We start from the raw sequence: 22,516 nt of genomic DNA on the forward strand, positions 1-22,516 counted from the left end.
GACAGTACGCTTGTGTAATCTATACAGACGGACATGCTCAACCCTCAGTTTGGGGAGAACAAGCATACAACCCCACATGTGAGATTACAAAAGAAGTGTGGCGCGGAGGTAAACTAAGACCTCTATTAACAAAAACACACTCAGTAGAAACTAATTCAGAACAACAGACTGAAATAATAGCATTGAAAATGGCGCTAGATAATGCAGATCGCGAATTCCCGACACTTATAGTGTCCGATTCGTATTACTGCGTCAAATCATATAACAGCGATTTGCAGAAATGGATTCAAAACGGTTACAAAGATGACACAGGTGCAACAATAAAGCAAAAACTGCTTTGGGAACAAATAGTTCTGTTACAAAAAGAACTACCAAAGACTCACGTGATAAATACACTGAGTCATCAACGTGATGGCGTTCACGTTGCAGGGAATTCATTGGCTGATGAGGCCGCAAAGGCAGCTGTGCAAACGGCTTCCGTAGCTGCCATCACACGGTCAAAAACAAAAATAGACAGCGAAATATTACAGGCTGTCAGCGCTACAGAAAAGGATTCGATAGAAACACTCCCGAAAGGCTTTCCAGTAAAATACTCATACATAACTGATGCAAACAATGTTCCTTTTGCTCGAATCCCTGGAGTGGGGGATAGGGCAATTCCAAACATGGAACATAGGTTAGGACTAATAATAGCGGCACACGAAGGGCTCGCTTCTGTACATGCTGGCGTCTCAGCCACAGTATCATTGTTAAAACAGAGATACTGGTGGCCACAAATGAGAAGACAAACAAGGAACTATGTTTTAGAATGTGAAATATGTCAAAGAATGAAAGTATCAACGGTGAGACGACCAGCGCAGACGCCCCTTCTAATCTCAGATAAACCATTAGCCTGTGTCTATCTGGACCACTGTGGTCCCTTACAAAGGGATGGTAACTATAAATATATCCTGGTCGCAGTGGATTCATGCACGAGATTCATATGGATGTGGCCCCAGCGCTCGGCTGACGCCACAACTGTTATAAAAGATTTGCGGGTCTTTATCGGCACATACGCAATTGGCATGCTGCATTCTGACCAGAGTCCTGCTTTTAGCTCTCGAGCTTATAAGGAGGCCATGACCAGCATGGGCATTGCATTGCGGTACTCTTGTCCATTTCACCCTGAGGGGAACGGAATTGTAGAAAGAAAAAACCGTGACATAAAGCAATCTATAACAGCAAAGGTATTAGGTTCGGGAGCTGGGTGGTCAAACATCTAATAAGTGTCCAACGTAGTCTAAATAACCTGCCAAGAAATTCTCTGAAGGGATTCAGTCCGTACGAATTATTGTTTGGAACTAGGATGTTAGTCTTAGATCTTGACAGTCAAACTTCAGTGGTAAAGGAAAAAAGCTTTGATATCAAAGATCGTTTGGCTATTTTGCAGGACTTAAACAAAACAAGAAAAGACCTGAGCAACATAAAGTTGAAACAGCAGCCAACAACCACTGAAGAACCACCACCTGTCCCAGCAAGACCTGTCTGGATTCCAAAAGTCGGGGATCTAGTCAGAGAAAAGATCGCGGTAAAGAAGGAATTTGGGCCTTCTTACAGAAAAGCAGTTCCTGTCTTGTCCATCAACGGGACGAGATCAGTTGTACTACCGCCGCTTGCTGGTAAAAAGGAGAACCGAGTTGTATCCATCGACCTGGTAAAACCACAATCATGTGGCCGATAACAAACAGTAGGCCAAGTGGACTCCCGATAAGTAGTAGAACACCGAGATTTGCTACCAATACAGAGGTCCAAACTAAGAGGCTAATCACATTCGAAACGCCTACAGAAGAACAACAAGGAACTTAAACCTCTGAAAACCCAAATAAAAACATTTAGTAGAGACACACCAACCTACAATGAAGTAACAAACGAATATGCAAGAAACAGTAATCCTGAAGCAATTGGAACAATTGACAGAACTGCATCCGGCTACTTCATAAACTTCGATGATTCCTCTGAAGACCTAAGTGAATCAAAAACACAGCCATCAACACAAACCTTTAAAGATAAAGCTAAAGAACTTTTGAAACAGCTGAAAGAAACATATCTGATTTCTCCATGGATTGAATTTTGGGTGGGCTTTGGTGCATTTATCCTCATACTTTGGATCATCATGGTACTAACTTTGGGACCCTTCATTGAGGGAAAATATGCTAAAATGGACACAGCAAGTCAGAAAATCAACTTGATCCTCAAGCCACACACATCTTCACACGTCGAGAAAAGAGAACTTTCTTCAGTCAACTTCACAGCCAATCCTATACCGGGTGGGGTAGCATGGGACAATACTGACTACGAAATTTATGGTCCGGTTGAGATCCTGAAATATCCACACCAAATTAAGATCTCGTTGAGTGACTTTGTAAAAACAAGCTCATTTGCTGATGATTGGGACTTTGAAAGTATAAATAATATGATGTCTGACTTAGTGATGTCTGCTAAATTTACCAAACATGATTATTTGCAGGGTTCGACTAATTATGATAGTATGTACTGTTACAACCACTATGGTAACCATTTTCTACATAAATCTGCACAACCTAGAAATGTTTTAAATTATAATCAATGGGAACATTGTGCAACCCCTCCAAAAGGAAGCTCAAGAAGCTTTTACGACAAATATTCATACTTTTCAGGGTTTAACACAAGTAATGCTGAAACATTTTATTTCAAATTGTCAAATAAGACGGGGACAAAGACCATGCTAACAAACACGAAATTGATATATTCAGACTCATTTTTTGAACAAATGAATACTTTTGGTTTTGATTATTGGAACAAAAATGTTGAAGTTAAAAGTGTTTGGGGTACAAAAGAATGGCAAGTACAAGGTATAGAATCATTGTTTAGAGCCTGCATGATCCCAGAACAAATTATATTTTTAAATGACACTGTTCAACAAACCACCTGTCTTGGCTTAGCCAAAATCAAAGACTTAAATAAACCGTCTATTCCAAAGCCAACAATGGACAGCAATAGCTCTACAGATGAAGAGATAGACGTAAACTATATATTAAACCAAAACAGAACACATCCTGATTGGAAACAGTGGTTGATCTGGCCCACAGATACTAATAACTGTCAAGACAGATTCCTGAACAAAAAACAGGGGTTCAAATTGACCAGGCCAGACCCTAGATATTCCCAAAGACAACACCCAGGGATAATAACCACCTACAGTGTGGGCAAATTATGCCTTCAATGGCTACAAACTTCCACACTGACAGAAATTAAGCAACACCTAACTTTACTTACTGATGGTGCTGACTTGCGTGATTTCATTATGGGACCGCGCAAACAGCGTCAAAAACGCTTCATAGCAGCCTCTGTATATGCAGCTTACAACGAGGCCTGGAAGGTAACTCAAATTGAGACAGCGGAAAGTATACGGGAAATTGACCGTATTAATTTGGAAAAATCACTTTCTGTAGTGGACAATGGGTTAATGACTCTGTCCTCCAGAATTTTTTCTTTGGACAGCATTGTGTCTTCAGCAATCGACATAATATCGCAAGACTTACTGTTGTTACAACACGGTCAGTCTCAATTGCGTTCTATTGTACAGCTTGGCTGGACGTTACAAAATCTGCGTTCAGGCTATGTGCCTTGGCGTTTAATCAACACAACGTCACTATTCAATATCTTTAACCTTACTGATAAACAAATCAGTATGGCACAAAAGGGTGCTGATTATACAATCCTGAGCATTGAGAAACTCGAAAGATTACCAGTGACAATGTCAGAACGACCTGTCAGTGAATGGATAATACATGGGATAATTAATATTCCAATATCAACCTTCAGGTTTCAATACTGCCAAAAATATATACAGGCTGGCATGTACGAAAAATTGGGAAAAGGGTACATTAAGACAACCTGGAACTTGCCCTATTCACATGCATGTGTCAGTAATAAAGGACAGAAAGTGTTTCTTAGTGGCAATAATTGTGCGATGTCACTAAGCGGTACACTTCTGTGTAATGGAATTAGTTTGCATGGAGTCTGTGAAGGGAACTCAAATAACCTTTCATGTCACCAGCTAGGCGCACCTGCAACAGAGATAGAACCATTCCTTAAAAGACTCTATAACGGGAGTTACATTCTAATTGTGGATCGCAGATGTTGTAGTCTTATGCCCGGGACTCCTTATCTCGTAACTACGACTGCGAAGGTCATGTGCTGTGGACACTCATTGTTCCCCAGCTCCTTTCCAGACAGGGAGGCAAGGGCATGGCCTAACTTAAAAATTACTTCTATTCGAATAGATACTTTAAGCAGAATGAAAACAGTGCTTCTTCAGACGCCGACCAGACTCACGTCATCAAAAGAAACGTATGATCTCCTAGTCGCAAGGACGACTGCAGAGATTCACTCATTGTTATCAACTAATTCCCCCATACATTTCGCGGAAATCCTGAATGAAATCTTAAATATTTCTGATACCAGTGGAGTCTCAAAAGTATTTAAGACAGTATTTTCAATGGCATTAACACCATTCAAAGCCATACTGGGTATTTTTCCAGACTTCGTCCATTCGATTTTTGGCGGACTTCCCCTCGTTTTGGGACTAATTGCAGGAATCCTATTCTTGGTCCTAATATTTCGTTATGGCAAACCATGTCACAGACAAAACACCTGCGACAAGGGAAGAAACAATCCGAGCCATTGGATACCGGGACCGGATATCAAAAATCCTGGGACTATCCCGGCTTAGAGACCTGAACATGACTTGGTTTCTTTCATTTCGACCAATGTGGCATCGATGTGTTTTACCTGTATTAAGGTGCTTGCTGTGCGGAGAAGAATGCGTGTTGGACACCTGTCTGACGCTACAATCGGATGCGCCTATGGATGCTGAAACATTGTTGGGTCCGATAAAGGCTCATGCTTTGTGCTGCCCTCAACGGCTGCCAATCCTGATGACGGCATTCGTGGAAACTTCACCACTACGATTAAGGGGTAGTGGAGTTCAAGATGAAAGCAGCATCGATCAGGTACGACCTTCTGTCAGCAATACTAATCAAAACGTCAATGGAGACAATCATGCGCACGAATGCATGGTTACACCTTTTTCCGAGTTAGTGGAACTCTCCCAGGAAGCTGTTGACAGCTTTTTCGACAGTCTAAATGATATGATGTTCTCACCAGAGCAGAAATAGAGACTTTTGAGCAAGCTAGCACACGGCGTTCCAAACACCCTGAATTTGGCCTTCGACTTTAATGATAAAATTACATGAACAATTTTCCCTCCAGTTCACGGACAGCGATTTTTTCAGCAGCCCCAGAATATTTTTACGATTTTTCGGGACACTTATCTTCTGCTTAAAGTAAAAACTATTCTTAGAGAACTAAAATTTTCTATTTTTAGAAACTTTATAGACATTAGCTGCCCGCTGGTATGTTCATAATTATTTTTATTCTGTGATGAAATGGTCTCGAACCTTTTTTTCTTCTGTATTAAGAGCCATTTCATGTGTAAATTCTCATATACCATTTAGAAATAATGTATACATATGCGTGATTACTTTAGCATTATTCTACAGCTTGAGTGCATATAGTACATGTGAATATTTTTTCCGTATATTACATTATTCGAAATGCATTATATGTATTTTGGGGTGGTAAGGTATACACGATACTCTACAGTATGTTTTACTATGCCTAGATTCGTAAACATGGCCATAGTTAGCGTGGAGTGGGTGTGATGTATTCTTATAGGTTCTGTATCGATCCCCCTAATCCTGACCCTGTTCTGGTTAACAAGTTAACTAGCAGCCATCCCATGATGCAGAAACCGTTATCTGATTAAGCCACACTACGGCACAGGAACGTGTTATCTGATTAGGTCATAACGCTTGCCATCTAATTAGACAAGCGATATTCCTCCAGCCCCTGATAAGGCATACGGAGTTCTCAAAACAAATCAAACCTATGACAACCTGGGAAAAACCCTGCGGCCATTGTTTTGATTTCATCGAGAACTTCAGCAAAAGAATGTGCTAACGACCAAGTCGTATGACATCCTTATTGACGTATCTATGTCCATCCTTACGTCAATCTCGGCACCTTACAGGTATAAATATTACCGGTATTGCCTTAAGCAAACACACGCGGTGGTGACGAGATCGGAGCAGCCAGACTTGCCGAAGCCCAGAGCAGAGCAGACCCCGCTGGCGCAGCCCCGCCTTCCTGACGCGCTGAGAACGAGACGCTGCTTTCTCCTGCCGAGAAATCCAGCTCCGGCGCTTCCGAGCAGCCCTCGCAGGCAGCCTGGAATATCGAGACCAGAGACGAGAGATACCATCCCTCATTCATCCTAGATTCAAGGTACAGAACTGAATAACCCCTCGCAGAGAATTCTTGAGTCAGTCACTTGGCAAAACAAACTTAACTTAAACTGCTACTTTCTATTCCCGCCCACGTATTAGGCTTAGGTCAGGTACACCGGGGTAGGCGTAGTTAGAAACACCAGTTGAGTACGATTAGTCAAATGTATATGTGTATGTATCTATTTTATCCATTTTAAACCACCTTATGGCTTAGAAACCATATAGATGTTTTTACAGTATTATTTTATACTTCTGCTTTTATTGTATGCACTTTACTTAACCATAAGTATTGCGATAATATCGATCCATTTCTCTTGTATGAGAAAAGAGACTGATCAATAAATAACATCTTTTATTGAACACGCCCGTCTCTTCCTTTTCTCTACAATCTGGTGAGACTAAGAATGCACGTACTGACTGAGTAAAATAAGTTGTCTTTTGTTTTCACACGACTCTAGAGATACACTCTTGATTAGGGGAGAGCAAAGTTGTCATGTTCTATGGTTGTCAGAAACGAAATCCCTTCTTGTCTATCCAGGGAGGTTCAACTCCTCCTTGCCTATTCGAGAAAGTTTCTAGTGAACTCTGAGCTAGCTGGCAAACCCAAAACTTTAAGTCTAATATCGACAATAGAAGACCTAGTTAACGTCTGGTCTAGGCCTATACTATTGAAGGTATTATTCCAATGCGCAGAGCCTATTGGGATAATAGGAACTACACTACAATGTTTAAGGCGTTGAAGTCAGCCCCAGGTAATTATTTGTCCTCCCTGAGGAAGTCCTGATACTGGTCATCCAGAAGCGACCAGGTATTGAGCTTCCACCATCCACCCCCACGTATGGAAGGGTGTAACCGTGTCACTTTCAATGGTGGGACCCAGCATCTATGGAATCATGCAAAGGATTCATGAGAGAGGTAAAGTCCCCACCAACTACCAACCTGCTGTCCGGGGCCGCTAGGAATACCTGGAACATATCCTTCAATATGGCATCAATTAGCATGAGGGGCATATATACTAACTAGTCGTAGGTTGTCCTTAAAGTGCCCCAGAGATATCCCCCTACCCTATCTGTTTTCATCTCTGAAATGACCACGAGAAAGGATTGATGTAACAGGATTCCCACTCCGCGCGATCCACAGGTGAACCCTTATACCCATGTTGGCCCAGGAAAGTGCAGTTGTCACATAACAAGTGGGTCTCTTGGACTTTGGGGACAACCGTGTCACATATTTCAGGAAGCCCTCTATTTAAATGTATTATTCAGGCTGTTGACATGTCATGAAAGCAATGTATATCCAGAGTCACAAGTGAAAAGAGTCATGGTGGCTGAATCTTGTAAGCCCCTGGGTGACTAACTTGTTCTGCTTGTGTTGTAGTGTGCATGCATTGTGAAAAAGCTTCTCATCCCAAAAACCCCCTCCCCACACAATCTAATATGAGGCATCTGTCGCCCCTATAGCACAAGAAAACGGATTCAACTAAAGAATGAAACTGAACTAAATAATAAAGATGCACCTGACACCAGGGTAGTGTCTAGATCCATAAAGCGGCCTTATATGTCAATGTCAACATGTCCCCGCACAATTGCAAGGATAAAGACGCTCCAGCCCCAGGTTGCATGACGCCCAGCAGACCTGCGCCAAGAACAGCTCACCAACGAGGCAGGGTGGCCATGCCTAAGACCAAGTCAAGTCTCTTTGTGGGTGGCACATGTCATCTTTGCTGGTTTCCACCGATGAGGAGACCCCTCACTGCCATCTTCTTCTTATGCAACTCTTGAGTCCTTCTATTCCTGCGTTTCATACCTTGGTCTTGCTGCATGAGTGGAGTCATGGGCCACAAAGACAGGGCAGTCAAAATCCCTCATGCTGGCCTTTTCTCCTCCATTCAGGCTCAGGCCGACTGTGGTGTCGCAAAAGACCCTTCCAGGTAGGTCACTACCCCCTCCGCATAGCACCGCCTGTGACTCTCTGCCCCAGCTGCTGAGGAAGTTCGAGGCCCACCACCACCCGCAGGCTACCACCTGCGCCTCATCCCTGGTGGCCAGCGGTAGGCCGTAGGTTTGCTCATCCTCCATTGTATTGCCTGTATTTTCTTTCATTGCTCCCGTTGTAGTGACTGCACTTTCATTGTTGTGTCCGTGACTGCTGTTGTCTGTCTCCCCCGCTGCTTGTACGTGGTCTGTGCCCGTTTTCTCCCTCTGTTCCCCCTTGCCGCTCCCTTTCTCTCTGCCTGGTCTCCCTTCTGCTCCCCTCACTGCTCCCGTGTCTCTCTGCCCGGTTTTTTCTTCTGCTCCCCTCGTGGCCTCCGTGTCTCTCTGCCCATTTTTGCCTTCTGTTGCTTAGCTGCCCCTGCATTTCTGTGACCTTTTTGCCTTCTGTGCCACTCGTTTCCCCTGAATTTTTGTGACCTTTTTGCCCTCTCTGGTGACCTTTTGCACCACTCATTTCCCCCCGTTTTTTGTGACCTTTCTGCCCTTCTTGGGACCTTTTGCCTTCTGTGCCACTCGTTTCCCCCCGATTTTTGTGACCTTTTGCCTTCTTTGCCACTCGTTTCCCCCATTTTTTGTGACCTTTCTGCCCTTTCTTGTGACCTTTTGCCTTCTGTGCCACTTGTTTCCCCCTCAATTGTTGTGCCCTTTTGCCTTCTGTTTCCTTCGTCGCCTCACTGCCCCCGCCGCTGCGTCCCCTGCGGCTCCGCCCCCCCGACTGCCCATTCTCTGCCCCCGCCTCCCAGCTGCTCCTCACTCCCACCTCCCCATACATGCCGGCCGCTGCGCGGTCCCACCGCTGGCGCGCCAAAGGTGCACCTAGGGCAAGCCCGTCTGCACCCGTCCGCACCTAGACCCTTCTAAGTGCCAGAACCCCTGGACCCCGCACCCGCCACGACGACCGCCGCCACTACGACGCCAGCACTCTGCGTGCTATCAACCCCGGACTGACCCACAACTGCTTCAAGGCCGCCCCGAAACGCACACACGGTCCCTTCACCTGCCGGAACTGCAGCTACACCAGCCACAGAGCCGACGAACCACCCGCCAAGAAAGACCTTAACCACCTCCGATGCATACTACTGAACACCCGCTCCGCACGCAAACACGCCGTCGAGCTCTGGGACCTGCTCAACACAACCTCCCCGGACGTCGCCTTCCTGACAGAAACCTGGTTGAACAACTCCTCTGCACCCGACATCGCCATAGCCATCCTAGACGGCTACAAGATCACCTGCAGAGACCACACCAACGGAGTCGGAGGAGGAATCGCCATCATCCACAAGAACAGCATTAGGGTCTCGACTAGCACCGACGATGCGCTCAACACCGCATAACAGATGCATTTCCAGATCCACACAGACCCCAACTCCACCCTCAAAGGCACCCTCGTCTACTGACTCCCCGGACCCCACCCCCAGTTCAGCGACTTCATCGCCGACTTCATCAGCACGCACGCCCAGACCTCCACCGACAACATCCTCCTCAGAGACCTGAACTTTCACCTTGAGAACCACAACGACAACAACTGCACAATCTTGATCGATAACCTCGCCAACCCCGGACTGAGACAACTCGTCACAACGCCCACCCACTCTGCCGGCCACACACTCGACCCAGTCTTCTCCTCAAGCCCGCACGTCTCCGTCAGCAACATCACCGAACTCCTCTGGACCGACCACCGCTGTATCCACTTCACCTTCCAGAAACCCACCACACACCACCGCACCCAACAGATCCCCCGCTGCCGCAAAATCACCGAAGAACAAATACATGCAAAACTCGCTCTCAGCCCATCCACCGGACCCTCCAACACCGACGACGCTGCCCACAACCTCAGTCGCTGGATCGAGGACTGCGCCAACATCCTCGCCCGCTGAAGAAACCCCTCCCCACAGAGACACCAGCAAGAGGGCCAGCTGGTTCATCCCAGAACTCCTAGATTCCAAGCAAGCCTGCCGGGAACTAGAGAAGAAATGGCACAGTGAACAAACTTCGGACAGCCACGCAGCACACAAGGACGCTGTCCGCAACAATCAGGGCTGCCAAGAAGACCTCCTTCAAAGACCGCTTCGACAACAACGCACACAACAGCAAGGAGCTCTTCAACATCGTGAAGGAACTCTCCAACCCCAGCTCCAACACCAATGATATCCCACCATCGCAAGCCCTGTGCGACTCCCTCGCCACCTTCTTGCACTGCAAGATAGCAGACATCCACGACAGCTTCAGCACCCAGACAGCCCCAACAGACAGCAACACTACAGACCCTCTGCACACCATCGGCCACGCCCCCTTGCTAGCCTGGACCAGCGTGAGCTTCGATGACACCTTCAAGACCATGAGCACAATCCCCTCCGGCTCTCCGTCAGACCCATTCCCGCACCACGTCTTCAGCAAAGCAAGCAGCTCCATCGCACCACACCTACGCACCGTCATCAATCTCTCCCTTGAAACCGCGAACTTCCCATAGAGCTGGAAACATGCCGAGATCAACGCCCTACTCAAAAAACCCAAGGCAGACCCAAAAGAGACCTCAAGAACTTCCGACCCATCTCTCTGCTCCCCTTCCCAGCCAAGGTCATCGAGAAAATCGTTAACAGACAGCTAACCCGATACCTCTAAGAGAACAGAATCCTGCCCCTTCTCAGTCAAGGTTCAGCAGCAACCACAGCACAGAGACCGCCCTCATCGCCGCCACCGACGACATCAGGACCCTGCTAGACAACAGGGAGACTGCAGCACTCATCCCCCTAGACCTCTCCGTCGCCTTCGACACCGTCTGCCACCGCACACTAGGCGCACGCCTCCACGCTGCAGGGATCCGAGACAAGGCTCTGGAATGGACCACCTCCTTCCTCTCCGGCAGAACCCAGAGCGTCCGCCTCCCCGCCCGTTCCGAAGCCTCCGAGATCATCTGCGGCATACCCCAAGGATCCTCCCTCAGCCCAACACTGTTCAACATTTACATGGCCCCGCTTGCACACGTCACCCGAAAGCACGACCTCAACATAATCTCCTACGCCGACGACACTCAACTGATCCTCTCCCTCACCAAGGACCCCATCACCGCCAGAGCCAGCCTCCACGAAGGAATGAAGGCCGTTGCCGACTGGATGAAGATCAGCCATCTGAAGCTGAACTCGGACAAGACGGAGGTCCTCATCCTCTGTTCCAACCCGTCAGCCTGGGACGTCTCCTGGTGGCCAAAGGCAGTGGGGGCAGCCCCGCCCCCACCGACCACGCACGCAACCTGGGAATCATCCTCGACTCAATGCTTTCAATGACCAAGCAAGTTAACACCGTCTCCTCCTCCTGCTTCAACACCCTCCGCATGCTCCGCATGATCTACAGATGGATCCCGACAGATACAAGAAAGACAGTCACCCAGGCCCCTGTCAGCAGCAGACTCGACTACGGAAACGCCCTCTACGCGGGAGCCTGACCAAGCTCATCAATCGACTACAACGCATCCAAAACGCCTCGGCACGAGTGATCCTCGATGTACCATGACACGGCCACATCACCCCCCACCTGAGAAACCTGCACTGGCTCCCCGTCAACAAGAGGATATCCTTCAAGCTCCTCATCCACGCACACAAGGCACTCCACAAGACCGGCCCCGCCTACCTCAACAGACGGCTCTCCTTCTACACCCCCAATCGCCAGCTACCCTCCGCCGACCTCTCACTCGCCACCATCCCGCGCATCCGAAGAACAACCACCAGCGGGAGATCCTTCTCTCACCTCACCGCCAAGAGATGGAACACCCTCCCACTGAGCCTACGACAGACCCAAGACCTGCTGACCTTCAGGAGGATACTAAAGACCTGACTGTTCGATCAGTAGCCCCCCCCAAGCGCCTTGAGACCCACGCTTGTATGTAGTGTGCTTAACAAATGACTGATTGATTGAAAAGAAGGATTTGCCCTGAAATGTAACCTTTAGTCGAGTAGGGTAAAGCAGCATGTGTTGAAGCTGCTTTCGCTTTATATCAAGGAAGGATTTCTGCTGGACTTTTACTTTTGCAGTGTAATCGTAAAAATAATGACTGCTAGATGGGCATAGCAGTTCTGGTGATTGGAGAGCAGCATAAAGAATATCATCTCTACGTCTGTGTCTGTGGCAGCCAGGGACGCTACCCCCAGGCTGAGGGGGGCCAAATAGAGGGTCTCGATTCCGCCTCCTGGTATTTTGCAGTGTGCATCTATTGCCCCTTGTTGGTGTCGGGGGGGCGAACTCCTCCTAAGGTTGGCTGGTCAGGCTCATCGATCATCCATCATGCAGCCGGGAGAGTCCCCCAGATACAGAAGTCACCCTGTATCCACCATTTGCCCCTCTGGTCAGAGAGAAGGAAGCGGTTTGCCCCCGACGTGAGGACCAAGGTGTTCCACCCCAGTGCCGGCCCTCCTGCCAGATGTACAACCTCCTGAGCCCCACATCTGCTCCTACAGGTGTGGGGGAAGTCCAAAGCACTCCAGGGCCAGTGCCAAATGAGGGGCAGAGTGCCAATGCTCCACCACACTTTTGCCCACCCCCGTCGTCAATGCCAGTCCGCAACTAGTGCCACCTTTGATGATGCACACAGGAGGCTCCGGAGGATAGCTGCAACAGCCAACACTCACTGCTTCCATATGACCTCCATGTGCAATCAACGGCCCGAGATGCTGCCTCTTTCGTCTGAGTCCGGCCCACTCACTTTCCCGGTTTCCCCAGCTGGCCAGAACCAATAAGGCCTCACCCAATAAGGCCTCACCCAGGAGTACTCGTAGGAGGCATCCCGGAGAACCACCATCCAGGCTCAGCTGCCACCGGTTTCCAGCACAAGTTGTGTCACAAGGAAGAATTGTGGTATATGGAGAGCAGCACAGACCACTGACACTGGAATAGTGTGAAAAGGTCCCCTTTTATTGAAACACAATTACAAGCCCTTGGCCTGATACCGCACAAACCTACACCCTCACTATACAAGATGTTACCCATGTTAAACTACTCCCACCCCTAAAGTTCCCCCACACAACATTTTAAACCCACAATTCAGTAGCCCCTAAGGTGACCTTTTAACCATTCACCTTTGAACTCTACCCTTTCACCTTTGACCTTTCAAATTTAACCTTTGAGACTATTAACCTGTAACTAACCTAACTTTCCTAATGCACCTTAAAGATCCTACCTCCTCCAGGCGTGAACTGGTCTACTGGTTTCCTTTTAGCCTGGATTGCCTCTGTCAACAACGAATAGACTTAGCTCAAACATACCAACTTGACTGCCAGCCACACACCCACAAAAAGGGGGTAACTACCCCTTTTTCGGCCAGAACCTTGTTTGTATCCAATTGCATTGTAAGCTTTCCTTACAACAGTATCTGGGCCTCTGTACCCCATAATCAAACTCCATGCCCAGGAATACAGGTTTCAACTGTCATCCCGTCTGGCTAAAGGGCACACAGGTCAACCTTGAGCTACTCAAAACTGTCAAGCACCCTCTGGCAGTCCATGGAAACTGGCTTTTTAGTTCTATCCACTCGGTAACTAGGCCTCCTTGGCCACCGAATCAATCACAATCCCAGGAGTGGGAGCACTGTACTGGGTCCAGCTGCCGCCTTTGTTGCCAAAGGTCCCCCAAGTTCACCCGTGAGCTCCCAGGACTGTCCAGCCTCCTCTGGCAGTCTGTGGAACGGGCTTGTCGGCTCTAATCACCATCCGTAAACAGGGCCTCCATGGTCACAGAATCAATGTCAATACCCAGGAATGACAGTGCCGAACTGGTCAAGCTGTCTCCGATATTGCCAAAGGTACCCCGGGTTCACCCAGGAGCTCCTAGAACTGTCCAGCATCCTCTGGCAGTCCCCGGAACGTGCTTGTCAGCTTCAATCACCATCAGTAAACCTTGCCTCTATCGCAACAGAATCAATGTTGATGCCAGTGCCACACTGGGCCAAATGTATTCTATATTATTGAAGGTAGTCCAAGGTCAACCCTGAACTCCTCACAACTGCCCAGCATCCTCTGGCAGCCACTGGAACTAGGTGTCAGCTCTATCACCTTTGGTAAACAGGCCGCAGTGGGCAAAGAATAATTTGCACTGCAATGGAATGACGGTCCTCGTCCTGGGTCCAGCTGTCTGCTCTGATGCCCAAGGTACACCAACTCACCCATGATCCCCAGTCGTGTTTGCTTTATCACTATGGTAACCAGGCCTCAATGGCCACAGAATCAATCTCAATGCTCTAGAATGACAGCCCCCTTACCGGGTCCAGCTGCCGGCTCTGATGCCAAAGGTGCACCCAAATCCCCCATGAGTTCCCTAAACTGCCCAACTTTCTCTAGTATTCAGCGGAAACTGGCTTCCCCACTTAAAAAAAAAACCTGCTTGTGCTGCTGTGTCCCTGCAGACACCTGCTGCTGTTGCCGCTACCCTGCTGAAAGACTAGGCTGGTGGCTTGTGCCGTAAGAATTGGTATGGGGGGGTGCTTCGGGTGCCTTTAAACCTGCATACCTACCTACGACATTCCACGGTGCACCCTCCGGTATTAAAGCTTCCGCAGGCACCAGTGCGTTCACCCTTAACCCCTTCCTGCTTTTCTCTTTGATTGCCAATCTAGGATGGGCACCCCACAGCTTCACACCCTCCTTCCCTTGTACCTTAACCCCTTCTTGATCTCTGGCTCCGAGGCTCCTTCCTTAACTACGCCTGATCCATCCTTGACAACTATTATGTCTGATAGCTACCAACCCCTAAGCAGCCGCATCGCAACCACCACGCAGCCGCATCGCAACCCCCAGCGTGCTACTCCCTTGAATCCATACCCATTGACACTATTGCTGAAACCCTGATTATGCTGGTGCTAGAACTGGTGCCTGTTCGGAGGCCCGCCACATTCTAAAGTTTCCAGGCATTTGTGTTACCTGAGATCCAGCATCGGTGCCAAAGAAGTGTCTACAACCCAACCACTATTAATACAAGTGATCTAACAAAGCCTTTTCGTCGGTGTCGTTCATGTCTGGGCCCGCTGCAGACCCGAAATACTAAGTGTCGCTGCCACCTGCACATATTATAAGGCTCAAGGTCTGTAATCTGTTTAACTCGCAGGCAGTAACTCCCTTAGCCTCGCGAGACTGCACCTAAATGCCTGACACACCTTGGTCCCATGGAGTAAGAGCTGCTGAACCCGGGTTTTGTGTATTGGAGGTTCCTGTGCAGACCATAGCTTTCCCCTGTGGTTCTGAGCAAGGCTCCTTCGTGCCCTCGCTCTGCAGGGTGCCACTGTAGTTAACACCAATACAAACTTTAAAAATGTCTCGAGCGGATAGCTATTGCAACAAAAGTGTGCACATTTAAAATACATACTTCAATGAAGCAGAGCATCTAAAAGAAAAATGCAGTTGCTCTACTACATTGCAGTGTATATTTTAAACGTGCACACTTTTGATGCCGTATGTATTTCAAACGCGAGCACACAATTTATTTTACAGCATGAGTGCCGATGGGGCTCTGCATGGCGTCGTCCTGCCGCGGGCCCTTGGGTTCTGCCGGCATGCCAAGAGCGGCTATGCATGTGGAAGCAAGAGGATGAGTGCCAGATACCCCTCATTAAGAATAAAGCGACTGCGCAGCAAAAAAAAAAAGTGCTCACTGGTTATTTGAAGGAGACAGTGGAACGCCGCAAATAAAAGATCCAGTCCTGATGGGCCATCCAAAAAGGAGACAGGGTGGTAAGAAGGAGGGACTAAGAAGCCTCATTATTAATCGGAAGCCAGCGTTTACCATAGACGATGACGCCAGCCAATGAAAAATAGGGGCGCGGCTTCCACCCCACTTCTAAAATATACTCTAATACAGCATGCCTCGCAAAGCGAAGCAGCGCGTTGCGCTGCAATGCTACGCGAGACCTAAAAAGGCACGGACAGCGGGTGAGTGCTGTGACACAAGACGAGTGAAAAAACAAATCCCTAACCTTTGACCAGCCTCCGTGTATACCACAAAATGGTGGCTGGTTGGACAAAATGGGGGCATAAATATTCACTAGCCCAAAGGGGGAGGAGCAGTCGCCTGGGCCGCTCCAATTCCCCTAACACCCCATGGGGGCAGACCTCCCAATGTTCGGCTGCCCCCCAAGACCCCCATGTGGCTGGCCCCACTGTATCAAGTAGGATTGCTCTGTTGGGAGGATTGTGAAGTATCGTAAAGATTTGGCTGGCACCGAGCTAAATCAGGCTACAGGCTCCATGTTCGGCTGCAAGGTAGTGCCCCTTCAGAGCCTTACCGTCATCATGTGATGCCTATCCATGTGAGTGATTGATTGGTGGCTTGGAAAGGCAGGCGTCCTGAAGATCTACCTATATAAGACATTTCAACTATTGAGAAAGGATTTCACTTAGAATACCAAAGCATCATACTATGATGTAGGACACCAGCTTACCACACGGCACGTTTTCCTTTCCTGCTCCAGAGACAGTTTGCTGCCTCAGGCATTTGCCACCTGTTATTTTTGGTAGAATCCTTCTTATTTACTCCTTTGAGTATATAATTGATTTTCTAAATGTACATTGGCAATCCAAAATACTGTTAATTTGACCAAGACATGCTGCTTTTAGAGTTATGTGCATTTTTCATATTGTTTTTAATTCAGGCATGTTGCACGTGTTTTAGTAGGCTCTTCTTTTCCAGATAAATATTAATTTTCTGTCCGATTTTAGGTATTGCCAAGGAGAGGTGACATTTGAACTAATTCACGAGTTTGGGTATTTCATTGGTTAAATGGCTTCCCGTGTTATTACTTGCCATTGTTGGCTTTTAAATGCCAAGTGGTCCCATGTTATGTGTGGCACCTTTAACCAGTCCCGACTTTTTATCTCGCAGTACTTTTTCGATTGTAACTATAGTCCAGTAAGTGCCTGCTTGCAAAATTATGCATAGTAAAGAGACACGACTAGTTAAAGGTGTCATAGTTGACATGGAGCCATTTGACATGAAGCCACTTGACAATTAAGTAAACAATGCCATGATAATGGAGCTTGCTTCATAAGGTATCTATCTCTCGCATGTGAAAACTGTTCTTGTGTGATTTCTGCGAGTTTTCTCAGGTCGATTAACTGAAATTATTTTATTTCCTTTTTTTTTATAAGTTATTTTTTGACTCCGTGAATTTGTTTGAATTGTATCTATTCTATGTATTTTACTCTTTTGGTGGTGTTCAGCCTAGCACCTGCTTTTTCTAGGGAGGTAAGACAAATCAAAAAGAGGCACATGTACAACTAGGTCTTTCTTTACTTTATTTCGGCCTACGGCCATAAAAGTAAAACCATAAAAACAGTGTAAAAGAAACACAATACAGTGTCTTCTAAAAACTGTACAGATACCATGCATACAATTTTCTGATAAGTATACACTATTGGACTAGGAACAGAGACATAGACATACAAGCGCTGACAATAGACCAAAACCTAGTGTTGTCCGTCATGCCTATAAGTACAGATAATGCATGTCATGCTGTAGTATTATAAATATTTCTATAAGATTACAGACCAAAATAATAAACTTTAAAGAGTAGATACTCCAATAAAATACGTTGTTAGGCACATAGATACTGCATTTGACTCCTTGATCATAGAATTTTATCCAATATAAAACCGAGGTGCTACAGATACAACAATACAGCTGAGTTTGCTTGATCTACCCTGTCTCGCAGGACAGCCTAGCTAAATAAAGTGCACGTTCTCCAGCATACATTATAATAATAAAAACTTAAAGTTCTAAAATCAATAAATACATGATGCACAATAGAAGGGGGATTTGCATTAAGGCTAGGCTAGGGCTGATGAGAGAATAAAAGAGCCAATGTTTTGCTGAATTGGCAAGATGCTCTCCAAATATTTAACAATGGAGAAGACAATGACTTGCGATGTGTCCTCTCTACATAATCTCATTGTTACCCTGTATTGTGCACACCTATAAGACAGCACAAAGGAACAATCCAGTGTCTGCACTGCTTGTAATAACTTGGACAAAAAAAGAGGAGATGGCTGTCAGTTTCTTCAGCACTTATACAAACAGGACATATTTTACCACCTCCTTGATAACCATTCCATTTAGCAGTGAAGGTAGCAAGAGATAGTGTACTTACCTGAATATTAAATAAAGAGCTGTTGTGAATGGCATATCAATATAATTCATATTATTTTCGAAGTACAAGGTCGGCTTGAACCCTATGAAACAATCGGTCATTTGCCCAAGCCTGCCAGTTTAGAGAATTTGGCCTCCTCAAGCTCCCAACAATTGGATTTCAGTTTCCTTGTTGTGGAAGATGTAATAGTTTCAGGGGACACCCAATACTTGTGTAGATTCATGGATTATAAAGTCTGTTTTACATAAACCAACCACGGTAGCAGAACTCCTCTCTGTAATCTGCCAGCTCAGGGATAGACCAAATCCACAGCCAGTACAAAATAGGTTTCAGATGTGCTAGGGGGAAAATTGACCGAAAACCAATTTCATGTTTGAAAATCAGTGGTGTGCCTTAGGGCAATTTAGGGGCTACTCTTAAAAATTTATTCTCAGCCATCTCCAAGGCTTTTTAAACTGGCAAAGCCCCAGAGTTCTGCCCCTTACATTGTGGCTGCTACAGCTTTGCCCCTCTGAACCTCAAGGAGTGGGGAAATTGAATGGAACAAGGTCTTATTTGCAAATTATAGGATGACTGCCGCCCTTTGCTTTAGTGTAAGGGTACTTTTGGTAACTTGGGTACCCCAAGTATTTGTATTATAGGGGTGAATGCAAAGATAATCTAAAACTTTCTCCAACTCCTCCCCTTCCAACGTTATTGATCTTCTGAAACCTTTGTGAGAGTGGATAGCCATAAATGTTGTCTTACTTGCATTAATTGCCAGGCCATGATCTAGGCTGAATGTGTTAAACCTACTCAAAAGGGTCACTAGGCCTTTGGGTGATTTTGATATTACTAAAGTATTATCCGTGAATAGTAAGACAGGTATTTTGGTTCCCCCTAGAACTGGAGAGTCATTGTCACAAACCAAAAGGTAATTAATGCAGCAGTTTATAAACAGCAGAAACAACGTGGGGGCAAGGACGCATCCTTGCCTGACTCCTTTTGCAACCTTAAAGGGATCAGTATTTTCCCCATGTGTACCTCATCTAACTTTTGCAAAGCTGTCATAGTGGAGCCTAATAAATAGGTCAAGGAGTTGGCCGGGAAGCCCTTGATCACCTAGTGTGCGCCATAATTTATCCCTAGAGACCATGTCAAATGCCGCCTTGAGGTCAACAAAGGCTACATATGGGCTACCCCATTTAATAATGACTTATTTCCACCTTTTTAATTGAAACCTAAAACGTGGTCCACCATGCTAATTTTGGAACAAAATCCAGCTTGAAACTGTTAGGATTTTGTTTTCATTGATCCAAGTAAGAAGCTGATTTGGTAGAATCTTACATAAGATTTTTTGACTGGAATCAGTGAAACTAATTGGGTGGTAGTTAACCAGAACCGAATTTGGGCCTTTCCAATGTATAGAAATAAGCTCTGCCCTTTCCCATGAGGTTGGCATCTCTCCTCTTGCTATAACGGCATTAAAGACGAGGGTAAGGTAGGGTGCCCGCATTACCGGTTCGGACTTAAAAAGTTCCACCAGGAATCAATCTAACCTGGGCACCTTTCATCGCTTCTGTGATCTAATGGCTGTGGTAACTTCAACCACTGTGAATGCTCATCCAGCTTTAACAGTATCTGTTTTGAGGAAATCTTGCAGGGTATAGGAGTCAACATGAAACCAGGCATGTCAGGGTTACCAAGGTACTATATAAAGATTTGAAATGGTTCACCCAGTCTTGTAGTAGAATGTGATTCTGACTTCATCCTATATGTCTTGACACCATGTGCTATTATATGCCAGAAGGCTGCTTGGTCCCCTGAGTGTACTGCAGACAAGATGTCACTCCAAATTGATGTGTTCCATGTAGATGTTGCACATTTTAAGCATAGTTTGTAATCTGCTCTAGCTGACTTTATATCATGCAAGGGCCCTCTTTTAAAAGTACAAAGTACATTGCTCTTAGCCGACCTACAAAACCTATCATACCATGTAGGATCTGCCTTCTCAGGAAGGTTCTTACGTGGGTGAGGTTCAGTAAAGAAACCAACTTTCATTTTCTCAAACCATTTGGAATGAGCATCCATAATCTTGTCTGGTGCAAACCTCTAAATTAGCCATGTAGGAGAGTATGGGAACTAGGTCTTGGTGTAATAAGGCATACTTGGACTCATTGTTCACATGCTCTCCCACATAACTACCCTCCGATTATTACTGACAGAAAGGACACCTCGAGGCAATTGGTGAGTCCTACTCCCCCCTTCGCTGGCTCCACAAATGGAAAGACGCAAAGGGAAGTGGTTGCTCTCTTATCTAGACCCAGATTTCCACTTTTTCTCCCACATTCTGCTAATTTTTTTCTCGTTCACGTTTCGCCGGGTTTTGGCTGGCGAAATGAGGTGGGATATTGTGGCATGTGGTATTACAGCGCTCTTAAGTAGTAAGTACTGATTTGGGAGAAAAAAAGTTTCCGACCAAATCCTATATTCTTCAAACCGTGTGATTAGGGCCTTAGCATGCTGTCAATGAGAGCTCAACCTAGCCTCCAAGTGTGCGAGTCTCAGTGGCAATGAGTGAGACTAGAGGCATATATGCACAGTTCTAGACCGTACATAATAAGTCTAACAGAATGCATTCCTAAATCCAATGTATAAATAAAATATGAAATTTGTGTGCCTTTATTTTCATACAAGCTGGTGCAAAAATACGAAACCGCATTTTTTAAAATTTGAATGCAGAGTTTGCCACCGTCCCAGGCTGGTTGCGCTTTAAACTTGTAATATTAAGAAGCAATGTATAGTATTTGAACTCCATGGTTTATCTTTTGTATCGTTCCACAGTGCATGTGTTCAAAGTGGCTTTAATGTCTCTGATACAGCTGCCATTTTATTTTAAGTGACCGAGATGCGAACTGATAGTTAATACTGCTGTTGCAAACTTTTTTTTAATCCTCGTAAATGAAGGTTAAATGGGTAGCATGCAGAATGTTTTAACAGAGATTGGTATATTGATTAAAACGCTGATTTAACAGCTCGCTTTCTCCCTTCGGAAACCTGGGAAAGATAAGCCAGCTGCTGTCTAAGAGTGCCGAGTGTCCACCGAGAGTTCACTATCTATCATCACAATATGGTGATGAGAGGTGTTTTATGTTTGTGTTAATTTCCCCCACTAAATCAGTAATTATTACAATCCTTTCCCTGCTGTTTACCCTGCAGCTGTTTTTCCATTTGTCGAGAGAGCGGGTGTTCTCCGAGGACCGCACGCGCTTCTATGGCGCTGAAATTGTCTCGGCTCTGGACTATCTGCATTCTGGGAAGATTGTCTACCGTGATCTCAAGGTACAAAAATTGTAATCAAAGTTTTTTTTTATTCTACAAAGGCTATGGGGACAAACAAAGTAATTATAAAGTTGCACATTTTGACAGAAGCAGATTTTGGAACGAACGTGTTGCTGAAAGTTGTGCAAACAAGTGGAAACCAAGCTTGTTTACTAATCTTTTTTACAGGTCATGCATCCCTGCTTTTGACCTTGAAGGGTATGCTCTAGTGTCTGGTATATATGGAGTTAATAAAAACTATAATGAGGTGCTAAGATAATTTTGTAATGAAATAATGTCATTACAAGACAGGAGACTACCACTATGCAGTAACCTTTTATTGCTGCCCCAACATGAAGCCCTTTAAAGAACACTAACTACATCATAAACAAAACATCCATGCCCGTTTTAGAACTTCCAAGACATTTTATAACTCCATTTCACTAAGTATAAACCTCTTTTATTTGCTGTGCCTTAACAAGATAACAACTATGCGATTGTCCTATATATTCTATACTTTTTTATGTTTAATAATGCCTTATTTTTTAGCTTTCGCTTACCTTTACTTACTTGCAGGTAGGTTTGGTGTTTCGTTTATCCCACCAATTTATGGTTGGGCTTTCTTTTCCTTATACGTTATCAGGCATAGCTGCTGGTTTTTCCCCTTGTTAACGAGGGGCCCAGCGCTTGTTTGATCACCCAGGATATCGGTGCGAGCTGGTTCTAGGCCT

The 22,516-nt window shown here is 45.9% G+C and overlaps 1 protein-coding gene across 1 annotated transcript in view; it reads left to right on the top strand.

Moving 5' to 3' along the window:
* Positions 1–22,516, top strand: part of AKT3 (AKT serine/threonine kinase 3) — a 1,072,603-nt gene that overhangs the window by 771,503 nt on the left and 278,584 nt on the right. Inside the window, exon 9 of the mRNA XM_078648582.1 lies at positions 21,684–21,806. Within this exon, the coding sequence (XP_078504708.1) occupies positions 21,684–21,806 (123 nt within the window). The remainder of the gene's footprint in view (positions 1–21,683; positions 21,807–22,516) is intronic.

The sequence above is a fragment of the Lissotriton helveticus genome, chromosome 6 (assembly GCF_964261635.1).
Source record: "Lissotriton helveticus chromosome 6, aLisHel1.1, whole genome shotgun sequence".
Lineage (NCBI taxonomy): Eukaryota > Metazoa > Chordata > Amphibia > Caudata > Salamandridae > Lissotriton > Lissotriton helveticus.